Here is a 20,336-nt window from a genome sequence, read left to right on the forward strand (position 1 = left end):
CAGTGATGAAGAGTTACTTCACTAATATCCTATTGCTGTATTTGCTTTCTTTTCCATTACACAGTATGTTTCAATTTAGAATCATAGCATGATCTTTTGAAGGTGTTTTAAGCAGCACTTAAAATCGGGTACTAGGAACAACACAATTGAAAGGATGATGATAAGGAGCAGCTCTGACCAAATTTTACCCTTGTGCAGACGATGACAGCTGTGACACAGCTTCCGCTGTGGGCCAGTAGCAGTTGTAGCATGGTACTGATTAAGATGCATTCCAGTTTCAGAGAGTTTAAAGTGTGAAAAACCATATGCCTTATGTTTTTTTGGAATTATCAGTATGAGGTGGGGAGGGCACTAAGTTGATCTCAGCTTGGGTCTGGTGTGCACACTTGTCTGGCCAGGCAAAAGGTAATCAGGGTTAAGTAAGAACATGGGAATCTCCTTGGAAGCCACATGGTTGACATGGGGCCAGAAATACTTTCCAGGAAGAGGGCAGATAAATAGCTGATTATGGACGTTAGCACATTTTTACTTTGCCGTTTCTGTGTTTTAGACCAATTTCTAGTTTATTGTTTTTAGATCTTTTAAACAGCAACAATCAGGGTGATGTGATACATCTTGGACATATTTACAGTATGTTACAATGTTTACAGTATTTTGTTTTCTAAACTCTCATATCCTTTTTCTTCAGCTTTATTGAGATATAATTGACATAACATTGTGTTGGTTTAAGGTGTCAGATGTGTTGATTTGATACATTTACATATTGCAAAATGATTACCACCATAGCATTAGCTAGCACCTCCATCCTATCACATAATTACCATTTCTTTTTTTTGTGAAAAAGAAACTCTGTTTAGCAACTTAGCAACTTTCAGGTATATAATACAGTATTATTAGCAACTTTCAGGTATACAATACAGTATTATTAGCTATAATCACCATACTGTACATTAGATTCCCCAGAACTTGTTAATCTTATAACTGGAGTTGTTGTACCTTTGACCAATATCTCCCCATTTCCCCCACCCCCCGCCCCTGGTAACCACCACTCTGCTCTCTGTTTCTATGAGTTTGACTTTTTAAAGATTCCAAATATAAGTAATAAACAGTATTTGTCTTTCCCTGTCTGACTTACTTCACTTTAAGATCTGATATCTTGAAATTGCTCTTGAAGGATCACTCATGAAATTGGTTAGCTTATTATTTTAACTTGATGGTCCAAGGTAACTTTTAAAGAATCACTAGAGTGTAAAGGGCTAAGCAGACAGTGGGGAGAGGAGAGTTGTGGCGGAAGCTGTGAGATAGGTAAGGAGAATCTTTGATACACCTCATGGTGATGGGAGAGCCATTGCAAGGGAGTAATACAAATTAAAATGTAAATCTGTTACCCTTCATTCCCTCCCCATTGCTCGAAGGCTAAAAAAGGAAATCCTTAATTTGGTCCCCAGTGCCCTGCATGGTCTTCTACCACCTGTCTCACCAGCATCATCTTGTACCATGTCTCCTTTCCCCACATAAACATAAAAAGATGGTGAATTGGAATGTAAAGGTGGATTTATTCATTTTTACTTTGCCTGCTATATTGTTACAAATAGGGATTAAAAGACCTCATTCTGGTGACTGGTTGAGAGGAGCGCAAGCAAAACACACTCCCTGACTATACTTTCTGGGCTGGAATTCTGCATTTAATCGTGACCAACTGTATGGAGATATTTTTCTCTTTAACAGGTTTCTCCTCGTATAAAAATCTATTGTAAACATACGGAAAAGAATGGCAGCGGAAACGCAGACGCTGAACTTCGGGCCCGAATGGTGAGTTTTCAAAATCTCATCCTGTTCGATATTGGATGACTAGTACAGTAGTAAAGTATTTGTGCAGGTGTTGGGGGGTTTATAAAATGTGCATGTTTTTGAGACTTTGCTTTATGTGCCTGCTTGAAAACAATATAGCTAGTCTAGGAATAAGTTATATTTGGTTAGTGACTGCATTTATACTTTATTAAAAAATCTTTCTGTTTTGGTTGTGGAATGATAATGGATTTAAAACTCCCCAGAGTCCCACCACCCTAGTAATTTATTTAGTTTGTGCTTGAGCCATTATCTAGGTGCATATATAATTTTATATAATTGTAACATTTTTATGTGTGTATGCTTTCTGCTACAATGTTTGTGAGTGCTATTCGTAGACTCATTTGAAAAAATAGTTTTTATTGAATTATTATTTGAGTTTTATTTTATTGATGGGCTAGGCAGGTGATCCAGAATTACACTGGCTATTAACATCCCATTTAGGATCGGGTTAGCATTTGCCATAATAACAATTAATTGACCTTTGAGTCTCTTACAGATGTGTTTGGACCCCGAATATGGAATTCTCATGGAATTTTGAGATCCATCACCTTGTAGTGTGACTTTTCCCCCCTCTTCTTCCTTTCCCCCCAAAGTTGGTGATTGAAGATCCTGTCATCAGTGGCGTGAATAATGATAGTTGCTTTTTCCATTCAAACATTGAACCAGAGGCAGTATATAAAATAGATAAATTGGAATAGTCTCTTAAATATTATTGATTGTTTAGGTGGTGGTGGTTTGATAAATGATGAGACTTCCTGTAGTAACTCCCTACTTACCTTGTTATGTGCATTTCTTTTTATGTGTATTTCCTAAGTTTTCCTGGCCCTTATAGCTAGCATTTGGAGACTGAGGAGAAATCACTATTTGAAATTCTAAGAACTGATGCAACTTATATACTTTGGGAGTTTATTTTGGAAATGTTGACCTAAATAATTCTGCACCTTTTTTAGTTCTTATTATTACTTCTAGAAAAATTAGAAATTACAAGTAATCCAGAAGAAGATATAATCACCATAATTTCACTGTCCATGGTAACCACTGTAAATAGGTTGGTGTATCTTTCTAGGTAGTTTTGTGTATGCTTATTTGTGTAAATGTACATTTATTTTCACAAAAATGGGATCATACTGTACATTCAGTTTTGTAACCTGCATTTAAAAAAAAACCACATCAGAAATATCTTTTTTTATCAATAAATATTTCCTATTATCTTAAATGGTTGCATTGTATGGATGTACCATCATTTATTTAACTAGTCTTCTAGATGTAGTACATACAGGCTGTTCTCAGTTTTCCATTATTATAAAAATATTTTTGATGAACGTTCTTGTAGCTAAAACTTTATTCACATCTTACCAGGTGGCTTTAAATTCGTATAGCCCGCTTTGTAAACCATTTTGTGTGCAGCTTTTCTGCCTTCATCTAGATTTTGTAACTGCTTCTCTTTTGTATTTACACACTCTCTTGTATCTTTCTTTGTAAAAACATGATTAAAATTGTCAGCTAATTTAAGGTAGTTTTTTTTTTTTTTCTTCCAGTATCTCTCTATTAAGAAATAACAAAGAGAGGCAGTACCAGGAATTTAGCTAAAACAAAAGGAAAAAAAAACGCACTCCTGGTGATGTTTTAGAGTCATTACACATTTAACTTCATGCTGAATGGGTTGACAAACTATGGCCATGGGACTGTAAAGTTTTGTTGAAACACAGCCACGCTCATTTGTTTCCATAGTATCTGGCTGCTTTCACACTGGTGGCAAGGTTGAGTAGTTACAACAGAGGCCATCTGGCTCAAAAAGCTTAAATATTTACTCTCTGGCCATTTACAAAAAAAAGTTTGCTGGCCCCTGTCCTAAACCATGGGTTCCCAAACGCATTTCAGTGAGTCATTGACCTAGTCTATCAGTAGGGTCTTACACATCCTTTTCATCGGTACTCTGAAGTTTTGTTTGATGGTGTTTTGTTTGATCAGCCCAGCGTTTTACACAAAATTTGAATTGACGTAGCTTTAGCAGAGGAAAGTTACCAGTCCCATGCTTAAGCAGTAGCTTTAGCTAACTGTTACTTCTGTTACCCTGCAGGCATTAGAATTTAGGAGCCTTCCCTTAGTCATCTGAAATGCTGATAAACTGAGGAGCAAAGGTCTAAGTAGGCACACTGCCTTCTTTGCACCATCTATCAAAATTTCTTCTGGCAAAGGGAATATATGAGACCTTGAAGTAACTCAGATAACCCTGATCTAGAAAGCTGCAGTATGAATAGAGACTACCGCTGTGTTTTTTCTGCATGTAACATTACATTCATTGTGAAACTTGAGGTAAGGAGCTGTGTCCAGAATAACTTGAGAATCAAAGTTTAGAGTGATTACACTGAATCTGTGTGTAACTGAACCATACAGAAACATTTAGTGATACTATATTCTTTCTACTAAGGTCATCATTTTTATAATGATGTAAAACATAATGTTCGGTAAGAGATGTATAAAAGGAAGAGGTTTATTTGACAGTAGTGAGGATGGGAGAGCATTGGAAATTGTGCTAGGGACAAACCACGAGTGACCATAAGCATGGACTTTTTACGGTAGGTCTGGAAGAATCATTAGGTCTTAGCTTATCTTTATATTTAGGATAAAGAAATGTATTACATAATTACCAAAGCAGTTTTTAAAAGAGTGAGATAGATTTAATGGAGGAGTAAATCATTTTTTAGGTATAAAACAAGAGTCACTTTAAATCTTTACTCAAATATTACCACCTTAGATGTTTTCTGACCACCTGTATAACAACTCCCCTTACTCCCTACCTCCCTTTCCCTGTTTAATTTTTTTCTTCATGGTCTATATCAAAATATCACATGCCAAATATTTTACTGATTTTCTTTATTATTTATATCCCATCCTCCAGCCCCCACTAGACTGTGCGCTCCTTCGAGGGCAAGTACTTTGGTCTCGATTTTTGTACTGTTTGTTCATTGCTGTATCTCCAGTGCCTGGCACATAGTAGGTACTCAATAAATATTTGTTAAATGAATGAGTGAATTGTTGGAAAGTAAAGTTGTTTTTAATACTTTGCTATTGTCAATATGTATACACATCCCTGAACAGTTCTTTTTGTGTTGCTGATTATTTCCTTTGGAGTAATATCTTGGAAGTGGAATTATTAAATCAAAAGTTTAATTTTTAAGGCTTTGGATGATATATGGACAGACTGACCACAAGAAGGATTGTATGAATTTAATTCCCATCCCCTGCCTGTTTACTTCACCCTTGACAGAACACATAGTACTACCTTGAAGAAAAAATTTTTTTAGTTCTAAATCTGGTAGATTTAGGATTTTAAAGAATTTTTTTGTTGTTAGTCCCAGTAGTAAAATAATTCACGCTCATTCCATAAAACCTTGGAGGAAGCAGTAGTACAAAAGGAGAAAGAAAAGATCTAAGTTACCCTTAATCGTGCCACCCAAAGGACCATTGTTAATATTTTGGTTTGTATCCTCCTGTTCTTTCTTGTTTGCAAATAATTGTATACTTCAAGACATTTTTAAAAAGCAAAACAAATTCATTGTAACTTGCTTTATTTGGGGATTTTTATTTATTTATTATTTTTATTTTGAGCATTCAAAATCTACTTACATAAGTCTGGATAATAAAGGAATTTATTATAGCGGAATGAATAATTGCAGACAGTTACCTGGCTTTATGGGGAAGGAGCCAAGGAACCTCATTTGGGGTTTCTTCTGTCTCATCTCCATGGCCTTAAGGAAGTTTCCCCAGGTCTTTCCTTGCAAAAATGAATGAGGCACTTTTGTTTTTCCCAAAGCACTTTGTTTAGACCTATGTTAAAGTAGTTATGACCTTGTACTATGTCTCTTTATATGTGTTTACCTTACTCAGAAAAGAACTAATTCCATTAAGAAAGGCACTGTATTTCTCAGTTTTGGTAAGCCCATTGTTTAGCTAGTGTAGGTACTTAGAAAATAAATGTTGAATGATTCAAGTCTTAGGGTGGGGGACATGGGGGCAAGAGAATTCAAACCTGAGATTGCTAGGTTACTATTCATGATCTTTGTGGAATTGTGGAGAAAATGAGAGATGTTCTAGAGGATGGAATGCATTAATAGTCCCAGTTTTCGAAAAGAGTAAAAGATAACTGCCATCTGAAGGAATGGTAAATTAGATGTTATCCTAGGGTGTATATTAGAAGAGAATATTAAAAGTTGTTTAGAAAACATTTTATCAAGTGCCTCATATGTTTTATGTCTTGGGTTAGGTGCTGAGGCAACAAGGATAAAGGACATGGTACCTACTTTTGAATTATTTAGTGGGGAAGCTGACACTAAATAATTTCACAGTAATGTCAGTGCTGTAAAGGGAGTATAATGCCAGTACAGGATATTCAGCTGCTCATTTGATGCCTGTAGGCATCTCATCCTTCATAGTTTTCCAAAACTGAGCTTATGAATTTTGCCCTTTTAAATTTCTTCTTTTATTTCATCTTAATACCACAGTGTGCCCTTTTCCTCAAGCCAGAAATCTTGGAGTTATCCTGGATATTTTCTTTTACTTCTGTATCCCTACGTCTATTCCACCACAATGTTGTGTCAATTCTACCTCCAAAATACTTCTTGAATCCATTCATTTCTCTCCATCTTCATTGCCTCCACCCTAGTGTAAGCCACCGTCATCTCTGACATAAACTATAAGGAGTGGCCTTCTGATGTTTCCTGGCTTCCATTCTTTCTTCTGATTGCTCTCCCCACTGCAGCCAAAGTAATCTTTTTTTTTTTTTTTTTTTAAAGGATTTTCTTATTTATTTATTTATTTATTTATTTTTGGCTGTGTTGGGTCTTCGGTTCGTGCGAGGGCTTTCTCCAGTTGCGGCAAGCGGGGGCCACTCTTCATCGCGGTGCGGGGACCGCTCTTCATCGCGGTGCGCGGGCCTTTCTCTATCGCGGCCCCTCCCGTCGCGGGGCACAGGCTCCAGACGCGCAGGCTCAGCAATTGTGGCTCACGGGCCCAGCTGCTCCGTGGCATGTGGGATCTTCCCAGACCAGGGCTCGAACCCGTGTCCCCTGCATTAGCAGGCAGACTCTCAACCACTGCGCCACCAGGGAAGCCCCAGCCAAAGTAATCTTAAAATGTAAATTGGATCAAGTTTTCTCCAGAATCCTTCACTAGCTCTCTATTTGTATGACTGTTTATTAGCTTTTTTTCCCACTAGTCAATTAGTTCCATGAACATTGGGCAGGTACTTGTGTGTAGATTTCTCTCTCCTTTCCCTCCTACCACTCTCCTTCCAACCCCCATCCTCCTCATTGTCTCTGTTCTTTTCCTTTCCTCCTTTCCACTTAACCTCTCTGCTTCCAGGCAGTCCCCACCACACCCCAGGTGAAAAAATATTAGATTGGAAAAAATATTCCAGATAGAAAGGGCATGTGTAAAGACAAGGGGACAGGAAAGTGTAGGTTTAAGAGGGGAATTCCAAGACGTTTGCCTTTATTGTAATGTGAAGTGTGGGAGAGAAGAGCTTGCAGGTAGCCCTTTTATGTTAACAAGCTTTTATTTGATCATTGTGTGCCAGTGAAGAATTGTTGAGCAGGGAGTGTTTTATTCAGATTTGCATTTGAGATAAATAACTGGTAGTAGTGTGGAGGATGGACTATGCCTAATTAAATTGTTCAAGATGCCGTTGCTGCAGTCGAGGTAAGAAATAAAAGTGTGAACAATAATGTGTGAACAATAATAGGTTATTTGATCAGGGGATGGTTTGAGAGATACAGGATTTAAAACTGGTGGGACGTTGTAATTGGTTATGGGAGATGGATAGAAGGTGAGAAGTAAAGGATGATTTCCAGACTCTTAATCCAGTGTCTGAGTAGATGGTGGTATCCTTACTTGCCTTTGGGAATACAGGTGATGAAGGAGGTTGGGATGAATAAACTGATGAGTAGGGTTTTGGATATGATAAACTTGAAGGGCTGTGAGTGGTTGAATAAGAAAACCCTACTCTCTAGGGAAGAGTTCAGAGCTGGAATTGAGAATTGTGAACTTACACAGAAGTGCTTTTTGATTCATATGTCTTCACACATCTACATTGAAATTCTAAATTACTTTTTTAAGCTGAAGTTTGGATTTTGGACAACAGTTAACAAGTGAGGATTGTGGAGTATTGGGGGGTTTTAGACAGCCCTGCTGCTGCTACCTATCACTTACTACTAGTACTACTAGGAGTAGCACTGGGCCTCCTGTGTTAAACAGACCTCCATATGGCTGGGAAGATGAAGATGATAAGGATAGAAAAATTTCACTTGGGCCTAGTGTTGAGGTTATTGAACTTTCTAGAGCAGTGGAGTGGTAGGGGAGAAGCCAGGTTGTGCTGGGTTTTGAAGTGAGAATGTGGAGATGTCTCTGAAATGAAGAGGAAAGATGACCATTTCTGCATAGGTAGAGGGGGATGCTGCATTAGAGGAGTTTTAAACAAATCACTATTAGATATATTTATATTTAGAGATGAGGGGAAAGCCAATAGGGAAGGGTTGAATTTCTAAAAGAGAGGGTTGTATGGAGCAAGATCCTAGAGGAGTTAAAGATCACTGGTGGATTTTTAGGGAAAGGCATTATCCAAATATGTTTTAGCTTTTCCAGATATCTGTAGGTGAAGGAAGACTTGGGATAGGATTTGTTAATTATTTAGTATAGCACAGCCATTATCCTGATTCAGGCTACCATCTTCTCCTAGTTTGAATTACTTTCAGCCTGCCTTGGTCTGTTCTCTTCACAGTAGCTAGAGGAATCTCTTGAGTATGCATTCTGGTCGTGTTACTTTTTAGGTCTGGTGCCTATAAGAAGTGTTCAGTTCACAGGCATGGAAAGCCCGTGGGGTTTGTGGGTGGATTTGAAACCTTGTGAGGAGCAGATGAAATTAGGGATGTTGGGCAGTGAGAGGGAAAGTCTCTGGTGAGATGAAATAACTGCAAATACTGGGATGATTTTCACTTGGAAGAGCGCTTAGATGTGCCCTCTAGTGGTAGAAACTCTTGGGGCGCATATTGACTCAGTATAAGAAAGGTATTTTAAAATAATTCCTAATTATATATATGTATATATATTTAAAAATTAATTTTTGGCAGAATAAACCTTGGCTATATTTTAAATAAAAATTTGGAAAGATTTTGCTCTTTTTAGTCATAAAAACCTAGCTTTGGACTCTTTGTTCTGCTGGCAGTGATTGTGGGCAAATTGCTTAACTCCTTGGCTTCATTTTTCTCATCTGTTATATTGGGGTTGTTGTGGAACTTAAATGAGGTAATGTATGTGTAACGTTCCCAGCTTCAGTTCTTAGTGGATATTAATTCCACTTTTTCAGGAAAGAGCTCAAATGTACATGAATTTGATGCAAACCACTGTAACGGAAGGTCCTTCAGCAGTGGTTGGATCACTCCTTCGTGGGCATGTTGTTTTCTTACTGGTTTGTTTAACCTGTCTTGTAGGAGTTGGACTCAATGACCTCTGAGTCCAAGAATAATTGGAAAGAAAACAAAAGACCAGCCCAGTAGCAGTGAACACTGCTAGCACCCAGATTGTGTCTTAATATATATATTACTAAAGAGGATCAGGCTCCCTGGTGAAATGGTTGATTCTAAGTCTGAGGCAAGAAATAAGCTGATTTTGGAACATTTGACCTACCAGATAGAAAAGAAGCTGTTAAAGACTACTAGAGTTGGGTCAGAAGGACTTGGGAGCCAACCTGAAGCCTCTCCCACTGGGCAAAGATGAGATAGTTTGAGTATGGCTAAGAATAATTGCAGTGAACTGAAATACATTAATAAAAAATAATTTGTTACTATTGGAGGATGTTAGTGAACCAAGTCATTATTTTGAAAATTAATAAGTGAAAAGGAAGAATGAAGGCTTTTTCCTTCCTTTCTTACATGAACTATATCCTATTAGGTAATACCAAATAGTGTAAGAGGGAAGTTTCTCTTTGTAGAACTGTTCAAGCTAGCAAATAAAGAAGAAATGATAAAGTCACTTTGCAACCTTAGTGAACTTAAGGATCTAAGCTTTGGTCGTCAGGGACTGCTTAGCCTCGCAAAACGAACCAGGCAGTATGTGCCTCCTGATGGAATAACACACCACCACATGGAAGTAGTCTTGCCAGGTCTGATCAGGACAGTGCATCCAGTCACCAATTTACATGAAATGCAGAGAACAGAGAAACATGTTAAACTATATCACAGGGATAAAATCAGCAAAATTGAGACTTAAAAGAAAAATCCTTATCTTTTAGAGAGAACATTCTGAAATATTTACAGATGAGATAACTTTTCTTCAAAAGATTTTCTCAAAACTTGAAAATAATTTCCTTCAAAAATCTTGAAAACCAAAGATTTCCTTCAAAATAGTATTAAAGGATGGTTAGATGGTGCTGCAGAAGGAGCCTTATGGATTGGGGACTGGGTGATGGGTACATGGCAGTTTGTTATATTCTTCTTGGTACTTTTATATATGTTCAAAATTGTCCATAATAAAACATTAAAAAATAAGTGGAAAGAGAAGATAGAAACATTGAAGTAAAAAACAAAACCCTAGAGTCTCACTTTACTAATGCGTACTCCTTTTTTTTTTTGGTATTGCTTTCTACATGTAAGCACGTTTTATATATTTACTATGTACATACTGTTTTTTTCTGCCATTTTTGAATAATGTGCAAGTATTTACTATGCTTGGCCTTAACACTTTTTAATGTATAATTTGTAGACCATTCCCCCTTCCCCTTTTTTGTCAATAAAGCTTAGCAATTTGGGGGATATATTTTAATGCTTCTGTTGAATTTTCCTTTGTGCTAAACTACTGCATTGCAGTACCGTGGTCTCTTTTACCCTTGTTATCTACTACTTTATAGAACTTTGGGCCACTCCCAGGTAATCAGCTACTCCTGATGGTAGTTTTCCCGCTTGCTATTTGACGCAGTGCTGCAGTACGATCATACTCTTGCCATTCTTTTGCTGAGGTTCTCCCCTGCACCCCGCTCCTTTTTAAAATAAAACATCTTATTATAAAATTAAAATGTTACTCTTTTCCCAGTTCCATTCCTTAGAGGCAGCTGCTATTATCAGCTCAAAGTATATTTTTACTTTTTTTCTTCTTAGCAGTAAATATGGCTTTTATTTTTTTTCTCCTTGTACTGCATTTTTTTTTTCACTGCATTTTAAAATTCTCTACACTGATCACTAATTGCTTTCATTAAAAGTGAATTATGAAATATTGCGGGCATATATAAAAGTATCATCTTTTTTATAAGCTTCTGTATTTTGCTTTTTCTTTTGTATAGCATACTTTGTTAAATATTAGCAAATCATTCTTTGAAGTGGCTGTTCTAGTTTATAATCCCACAAACACTACTTGAGAATTTGCATTGTTTTGCATCCTTACCAACAACTGGTATTGTCAGATTTATTTATTTTTATTAATCTAGTGGGTGTAAGGTGATATATGACTTTTGTTTTAATTATATGTTATTTTTATAGTTTGGAAAAAGGTGTCCCCATCTCACCCCCTAAGCTTCTCACAGACATGCCACGATACTTTCATTTTTTTTTAAACTTTTTTTTTTTAATTAATTAATTTATTTATTTTTGGCTGTGTTGGGTCTTCGTTTCTGTGTGAGGGCTTTCTCTAGTTGCGGCAAGCGGGGGCCACTCTTCACCGCGGTGCACGGGCCTCTCACTATCGCAGCCTCTCTTGTTGCGGAGCGCAGGCTCAGTAGTTGTGGCTTACGGGCCTAGTTGCTCCGGGGCATGTGGGATCTTCCCAGACCAGGGCTCGAACCCGTGTCCCCTGCATTAGCAGGCAGATTCTCAACCACCGCGCCACCAGGGAAGCCCTGATACTTTCTAAGTTAAGGAATTTTCAAATGGTTGTCTAGTTATTTCTCAATGAGCTGTTTTCTTAGTGAGCTATTATAGCAGGTTGTATTAGAGCTAAAATCTTGGATACTTTGAGATAATGGGTTTTTTTTCTGTTTTTATTTTATAAAATTTTTATAGTATATTATATGAAAATAAAAAGTCCTTACTGCCAGAATATTTGACACTTCATTTTATATTTTGTCTACTATTTTAGGCTCCGAGCTCTGTCCAGTGGTGGGAGTATTACATCCCCTCCTCTTTCTCCAGCATTGCCGAAGTATAAGTTAGCAGACTATCGTTATGGCAGAGAAGAAATGTTAGCACTTTTCCTTAAAGACAACAAGGTAAGAAAGTAGGAAAGAGTTCAGAATTATGAATGAGATTTCAGGTTATGTACAGTTATGTGCTGATATATGAAACAACCATGGTTTTTCTCTCTACCCTTTTTTTCCTGCTTTGAAACCTGCAGTAGTTCACAGAGGCTCTTCTTGGAACCTGCAGTAGTTCACAGAGACTCTTCTAAATGTTGTGTACTCTTTATTTTTTTAGAGAAGACCTAACATTTCATTACAGGAGTAGAAAGCTTCGTGAAAACAGGAGAATAGTCAGGACTTAATGCTTTGTCTAATTAATTTCCTCTTAACCTCTATTTCTATCCCAGTATGATGGCTAAGAAAGGAAGAATTTTTCTCTTCTCTCTTTATTGCATCTCTTATTCTTCTTTCCAGTTAGAAGTTAGGAGTGAGAAGGGCAGATGCTTCTCTTGTTCTTTTCATTTGAGTTAAATATAAAATTTTCAGTGGGGACAAAATCTTAAAATGTGACACCACATTTGTGTTACTTATAAATGATCAAAACTCAAACAGTATAAAATACACTTTTTTTAAAAAAACATTTTTATTGGAGTATAATTGCTTTACAATGGTGCATTAGTTTCTGCTTTATATAAAATACACTTTTATTACCTGACTAGTGAGAAATAACATTTTCTTTTTTTAAGTATACTTTGTTTTTAATTTTATTAATGAATTAAGAATCAAATTTTAATGATGGTTGCTTAGGACAGGTACAGTTGCTTGTAAAACTCTCCTTACCACCTTGTGCTTTGAGTTAAATGTGCGCTCTGGAATACCAGAGTCAGTGCTGTATATCAAATCTGAGAGTGGTAGTCTGATGGGAGGACAGGGAGAGTGACTGGGGTTTGTAATGTTTGACCCTTTCAGGATATTAATTGTGTCTGAATAAGCTTTAATCCATATTTTTAATAATCAGCAACAGGTGAATCAAAGAATATTTTCTTGTTATATCTTCTTGTAATTGGAGGGATAGCATTAATCTCTTGGTCATGTGTTTGGTCAAACAGATACCTTCAGACCTTCTGGATAAAGAATTTCTGCCAGTCCTACAGGAGGAACCCCTGCCGCCATTGGCTCTTGTACCCTTTACAGAAGAAGAACAGGTTTGTATCAACCTTTGAGCTTCAGTCAAACCCTTGTTCCTTCCCACTGAGGCATGAAAATGTGAAGTTCCTACTTAGGCCCTGAGGAGTGTCCTCCATTCCCCCCAGATCTGCTTCCTTCTTACTCTTGGTGTTTGGATGCCTCTCTTAGTTGACTAGATTCTGCTTTAGATCTGAAGCTGTTGAGTATAAGGAGATGTATTTGAGTAGAGAGAAAGAGTTATTTTTGGGGGGAGAGGGCCTTCTTTTCAGAAACATGTAGTTTTTCAGTTCTTCTGCAAAACATGAGTTCTCACCAATTTTTTACCAGTTCTTACCATTAAAGGAAAATGTAGATCTTCAGCTCACAATGTGCTTAAAAATGTGCTCTTCTGTCACCAATTTTTTTTTTTTAAATAAATTTATTTATTTATTTTTGGCTGCGTTGGGTCTTCGTTGCTGCACATGGGCTTTCTCTAGTTGCAGCGAGCAGGGGCTACTCTTCGTTGTGGTGCGCAGGCTTCTCGTTGCGGTGGCTTCTCTTTGTTGTGGAGTGGGCTCTAGGTACACGGGCTGCAGTAGTTGTGGCCCTGTCACCAATTTTCTAAATGATGTTGTGAGAAAGTTAGAGTTTTGGGCTGGAAAGTAGCAGATTTTGTGTTTGTCCTTTTATAGTGTACTAAGTGAATACAGCACAGTTGTATGCTACAGAATCAGTACACAAAAACCAGTTGTATTTCTGTATACTAGCAATGGACAGTTCACAAGGGAAATTAAGAAAACAATTCCATTTACAGTAGTATTAAAAAGAAAATACTTGGGCTTCCCTGGTGGCGCAGTGGTTGAGAATCTGCCTGCTAATGCAGGGGACACGGGTTCGAGCCCTGGTCTGGGAAGATCCCACATGCCACGGAGCAGCTGGGCCCGTGAGCCACAACTACTGAGCCTGCGCGTCTGGAGCCTGTGCCCCGCAACGGGAGGGGCCGCAATAGTGAAAGGCCCGCGCACCGCGATGAAGAGCGGTCCCCACACCGCGATGAAGAGTGGCCCCCACTTGCCGCAACTAGAGAAAGCCCTCGCACGAACCGAAGACCCAACACAGCCAAAAATAAATAAATAAATAAATAAAGTAGATATAAAATTAAAAAAAAAAAAAAAAAAAAAAGAAAATACTTGGTTGGACTTCCCTGGTGGCCCAGTGGTTAAGAATTCACCTGCTGTGCAGGGCATACGGGTTTGATCTCTGGTCCGGGAAGATCCCACATGCTGCGGGGCACCTAAGCCCTCGAGCCACAACTACTGAGCCCATGCACCACAACTGCTGAAGCCCTCGTGCCCTAGAGCCCAAGCACCACAACTAATGAGCCCACATGCCACAACACTGAAGCCTGCATGCTCTAGGGCCCGTGATCCACAACAAGAGAAGCCACCACAATGAGAAGCCTCTGCACTGCAACGAAGAGTAGCCCCCGCTGGCCGCAACTAGAGAAAGCCCGCATGCAGCAATGAAGACCCAACGCAGCCAAAAATAAAAATCCAAAATACTTAGGAATAAGGAGGTATAAAACTTTTACATAAAAAGTATAAAACACTGTTGAAAGAAATTAAAGGCTAAATAAGTGGAAAGGCATCAGCATTTATTAAGCCATGGAAGACTTAATATTGTTATGATCTACTGTCAGTACAATCCCCATCAAAATCCCAGTGGCTTTTTGGGTAGAAACTGACAAGCTGGTCTTAAAATTCATATGGAATTTCAAGGGACCCTAAGTAGTTAAAACAATTTTGAAAAAGAACAAAGCTGGAGGACCTATACTTCCAGTTTCAGAACTTACTACAAAGCTACAGTAATCAAAACTGTGGCTTAAGGATAGACATAAAGATCAGCTGATTAGAATTGAAAGTTTGGAAATAAAAGCAAATCACTCCATACTGCTAAATCGTTTTCAAGAAACTTTGTATGAGGATATTTCTTTTGTTTCACTGCTGCCATACCTGTAGCATTTTACCATTACTTTTGCCACGTTCAGTATTTTTATTTATTAATTAATTATTTTGAATAAGCAGCAAATCATATGGTTTAAAAATCAAAATTTACAAAACAGTGTATAATAGAAAATCTCTCTCCCATCCTTTCCCCCAGCCACCTGTCTCCTTTTCCAAAAGGCAGCCAGTGTTAGCAGCTTCTTGTGTATTTTTCCAAGTAAATATATTTTCCCCCTTTTTGTGCAGGTGATGGTGTATACTAAGCTTTGTTCTATACTTCCAACATTATTGAAAAAATTCTCTGCAGATTTGGATAAAATATTCTTCCATTGTTTTACTTTGCATTTCTTTCCCTAGTGCAGAGTTTCTCAGATGTTTGCATTTATATTTCTTTTAATTTTTTGTTCTTGTCTTTGCCAATTTTTCTTTTGGATAGTAATCTTTTTCTTGAGCTAGCCCTAACCCTAACCTGTTAAATTTTCTAAATTTTTAATTGCATTTGATTTCATTTATGATTTTTTTAATGCAGAAGCTAATTTTTATATAGCTCAGTATACCAGTTTCAATCTTTTGTGATTATTTTTCCAACTGTTTATGAATATTTTTAATAATTTCTTTTTATTTTTCCTTAAATGACTGCCTGGATTTCTTAGAGGCTACATGGGCCAGAAAAGCTTTGTAATAAGTAGGGAGGAGGACTTGCTACTAGTTACCAAAACATGATAGACTTTTAATTTAGAAAAAAAAAGTAATTGAATCATTCAGAAAAATCCTGTAACATTTCTAAGAAATTGTATTTACTAAGGGCTACACAAATCATTTGAAAAATCAAAAATTATTCAACAAATGCTGCTGGGAACTGTTGGTTAACAATTTGAAAAGGAATAAAGTTAGGTATGCAGTACACCTACACTCCAAAATTAGTTCTAGAATGACTAAAGGAGTAACACTTCATTTTGTTTTTATAATGGAAAAGTTTATCTTAAGGTGTTAAGGTCTGGATGCTATAATCACAAGGGCTTAATGTAAGGATTGTGAAGTTTTCATGGTAATCACAGAAGACCATAGGGGTGCATTTTTGGAAGCATTTAAAAAGGCATCATTTAGGAATTCCTGACACTTGGTAGCCTTTCTTTTTGTAAAATAATGTTGGAGTAGGACAGTACTTAAAGCTGGCAAAAGGTTCATTAACATTTTGAAGTGTATACTTTGGATGGTCAGGTACCTGTTCAGGAATTGCTTAGATCTTCCTAGGCTAGAGTTTTGTATACTTATTCACCCTATTACTCCGATTGGGGAGGTAAATAATTCTAATAACCTAAAATAGCTTCTTGCTGCATATCTTAGTTCCTGAAGTTACCTGAAGGGAATATTTTATCTTTAAACTGCAAGGTAATTTTCTGCTTGCGCACATTCCCTCACTACCCACGCCCTCCCCCCCAGTACGCTCACACACATATATATACACACATATATATACATGCATGCATGTATAAAATATAACTAGGTAAAAGGTTTTCTTAGAACAAAATTAACGCTTAAATAAGATCTCCCAGTTTTTCTTTGTTTTGACATTTCCCTGTATGTCTATCACAGTTTGAAAAGCATGACTCTACACATTACACTTGTAATTTAGGTAGCTGCTACCAGATTGGTGTGTTTTATTTATTTGAAATCAAAGAAAATCATTTATGCAGTGTTGAATAGATAATACATGTATATACAAAATTCACATAGTGCATATAGTGAAAAGCAAGTTTGTGAGTAACCCAGACTCTTGCTACCTATTATTCTTCCTCAGGAATAACCACTGTTTCCATTTTCTTGTGTTCCCTTCCTAGGGTATTTAATACATCTGCAACTATCTATGCATCTATTCTTTTAAACACACATACACATAAATGGTAGCATACTATGCATACAGTTCTACACTTTACTGTTTTCACCTGAGCATCTATTTGGGAAATAATAACAGATACTTATTTAGCTTTTAATATGTGTTAGACACTGTTCTAAACACTTGTTGCTTAATGTGTTAAGTGCTTGCAACAACCCACGAAGTAGATTCCTATTGACATTATATAGATGAGGAAAATGAGGCACAGAGAAGTTGAGTAAAGGAGCCAAAATTCACTCTCAGGCAGGCTAACCTCTCCATGCTCTTAACTCCAGCTATTCTTTATATCTTTGTATTGATATATTAGGCTGACTGTATGAAATTGTAGCTTTCTGGATCAGAAATGGTTGAATATTAGCCATTTTATATGGTCCACCCTAATAAATAGAGTTGCCTCATTTTTTTTTTTAAAAACATGATTACCCATTTTATTTATTGATTTATTTAATTTTTAATTTTTGGCTGCGCCGCTTGGCATGTGGGATCTTAATTCCCCAACCGGGGATTGAATCCCTGCCCCCTGTAGTGGAAGCTTGGAGTCTTAACCACTGGACCGCCAGGGAAGTTCCAGCCTCATTTTTTTAAACAACTGCACAGAATTCCCTGTATAGGTGGCCATGATTTTTAAATTAGCTCCTTTTGGTTGATTCTTAGCTGGTTGCCATTTTTGCTTTTACAAACAGTACTGCAGTTAAAATCTTTCTGCTTATGTTATTTTTTTTTTTTTTTTTTTTTTTTATTATTTATTTATTTATTTATTTATTTATTTTTGGCTGTGTTGGGTCTTCGGTTCGTGCGAGGGCTTTCTCCAGTTGCGGCAAGCGGGGGCCACTCTTCATCGCGGTGCGGGGACCGCTCTTCATCGCGGTGCGCGGGCCTTTCTCTATCGCGGCCCCTCCCGTCGCGGGGCACAGGCTCCAGACGCGCAGGCTCAGCAATTGTGGCTCACGGGCCCAGCTGCTCCGTGGCATGTGGGATCTTCCCAGACCAGGGCTCGAACCCGTGTCCCCTGCATTAGCAGGCAGACTCTCAACCACTGCGCCACCAGGGAAGCCCTTATGTTATTTTTCACATGTGTAAGAAGAGGAATTGTTGTGTCAAAGGGTATGGACATTTAAATATACTTTGAGAAATTGCCTTCCAGAGATTATACCAGTTTGCACTTTCAGCTGCGATGTGTGAGGATGTATGAAAGCATATGAGAGTTTCCCTGAACGCTATAGATGGGTGCATTTGAGTTTCATACATGTAATACTTTGGTAATGAGGTGTTCAACAGTGTCAAATCCTGGTATACATAATACAGTTAGTTCTGACCTCTGTTTTTCTAATTTTAGAATATATTAATCTAGATTTTGGGACTTCATAGTCTTGCTTAATTGTGATCCCAGAGGCATTCAGTAACTCCACTGGTTACTCTGTGTTAAAAGGTAAATTATTGCATTTGTTTCAACAAGCTTTTTTTTTTTTAAAGTTTTATTAAAAAATAGTTTGAAATAAGTACTAATCAAGTTTGGTATCTGCCTCTAGTTTTTAGTTATCAATTACATTTTAAGTCTTCAATGTTGAAGTTACTTGATTATATGATTATACACCTATAAAAGTCAAAGGAAAAAACTTCCATTGATAAGTTTCTAAAATTTATCTGAACAAATTGTATTGAACACAGTTCTGAAAAAGGCAAGTAATGACAGGTAATGAGGAGAAAATGACCCATATATTAAAACAAGAAATTCAGTAATGAAAGTAGAAGTTTTTAAAACCAATTACATGTTGATTTCTTCAAAAGAGGACTAGACATCACATTTCAATTGATCTTGAATCAGAACAGCAAATCAGGACTTCACAGTGGAGAACAATTTGGACTTAAAATATTAGTTGAATTTCAGGATTCTATTTCCCTGTGATTTAGGTAGCTGCTACCAGATTGGTGTGCTCTTAAGCCTCACTTCTTGCCCCTTTGCCAGGAGGGCCCTTGGCTACAGCCACGCTTAAGTTGGATTTGCCACACTGTTACCACACCTGCATTTTTGCACAGATGTCTGTTAGGTTCTAAGTTTATAGAAAGTATTCAGGTAAGGATATATTCCAACATTTTCCGAGTTTAAAACTCTCTTACGAAATTCTCCTTCAAGTGCCCAGGATTTTGATATCTTATAGATCATTTTTCAATATTTTTATAATTGCTTCTTGCTTTACCTTTTCCTAAGCTCTGTATATTCCATTTATCCAGAAGTATCAACTAAACATATTTTTGAATCCCAGACCTCCTGTCTTCCTGTGTCCCTCTTCATGTTTGAAGGATGCCCAGCCGCTACTATTGTTGTATTTGACCCTTTTCCAGATTGACTGTGGGTGCAAGTGCAGGCTAATGACCAAGCGATTGGGATTTTGTTAATTTTTTTCAAGCATTCTCTCCCCCTACCCATTTAGATGGTTGATCTTATGTAGGTTCTTACTTTGCCCTTCCCCATTCACCCCTGATACCTGTCATTCTATTAAATACTAGTTGGAGTTCCTAATTCACAGTGGTGAGCAGTATGAGGCAAAATGATCATTTTTTTCTTTATCATACTGTTGATTCAGACCTTTTGTGATTCCCTCTCATTTCCAGCTTTCAATAGTTAAAGGACCCTTTCAAACCAGATCTCTTTTACCGAGTATTCCGTATATATTATGATGCATAAATATCCTCTCTGCTTCCGGATACATACAGCATTTAGAGTTTGTCTGCTTAATATTTCCTCACAGAACCTAACATAGTATAAGGCATTGGTTATTAATGTTTGTTGATCTGAAATGTTAATTTGAAATTTTCAGCTAAAATCAGGTTTTGGAGCATCTTAGTGGGCCATGTAGTGATTGTTTCCCATTTCTAGTAGTCATTAAATGCCATTTTATAGATGCAGTGGGAGATGGCCAGGAACAACACGCAGTTTTATTTGTTTTATTCATTTTTTTCTTTCTCTCTTTTTTGGCAGAGAAACTTTTCCATGTCTGTAAACAGTGCTGCTGTCCTGCGACTGACAGGACGAGGAGGAGGAGGAACAGTGGTGGGAGCTCCTAGAGGTCGAAGTTCTTCAAGAGGGCGAGGTGAGCTTTCACGTGAAGAAAGTAATGGTGGAGACGGTGGAGAGAGAGGATAGGGAGATCGCTTTAAAAATATTTTGATATTTGGTTTTTAAAAGACTGCTCTTTGACATTAATTGCCTAATAAATGTCCTGAACATTTGTTTTCTGAACTGTTTTCTCAGCAT

General features: G+C 37.4%; 1 protein-coding gene across 4 annotated transcripts in view; it reads left to right on the top strand.

The window, feature by feature from the left end:
* The window catches only part of GIGYF2 (GRB10 interacting GYF protein 2), a 126,726-nt gene that overhangs the window by 22,991 nt on the left and 83,399 nt on the right, over positions 1-20,336 (top strand). For all 4 annotated transcript variants that reach the window (XM_057551058.1, XM_007184739.3, XM_007184741.3 and 1 more), the window contains 4 exons: positions 1,729-1,812; positions 11,974-12,103; positions 13,123-13,218; positions 20,061-20,172. In XM_057551058.1, the coding sequence (XP_057407041.1) occupies positions 1,772-1,812; positions 11,974-12,103; positions 13,123-13,218; positions 20,061-20,172 (379 nt within the window). In that variant the 5' untranslated portion in view covers positions 1,729-1,771. The remainder of the gene's footprint in view (positions 1-1,728; positions 1,813-11,973; positions 12,104-13,122; positions 13,219-20,060; positions 20,173-20,336) is intronic.

Source organism: Balaenoptera acutorostrata, chromosome 8, assembly GCF_949987535.1.
Source record: "Balaenoptera acutorostrata chromosome 8, mBalAcu1.1, whole genome shotgun sequence".
In the NCBI taxonomy this organism is placed as follows: Eukaryota; Metazoa; Chordata; class Mammalia; order Artiodactyla; family Balaenopteridae; genus Balaenoptera; species Balaenoptera acutorostrata.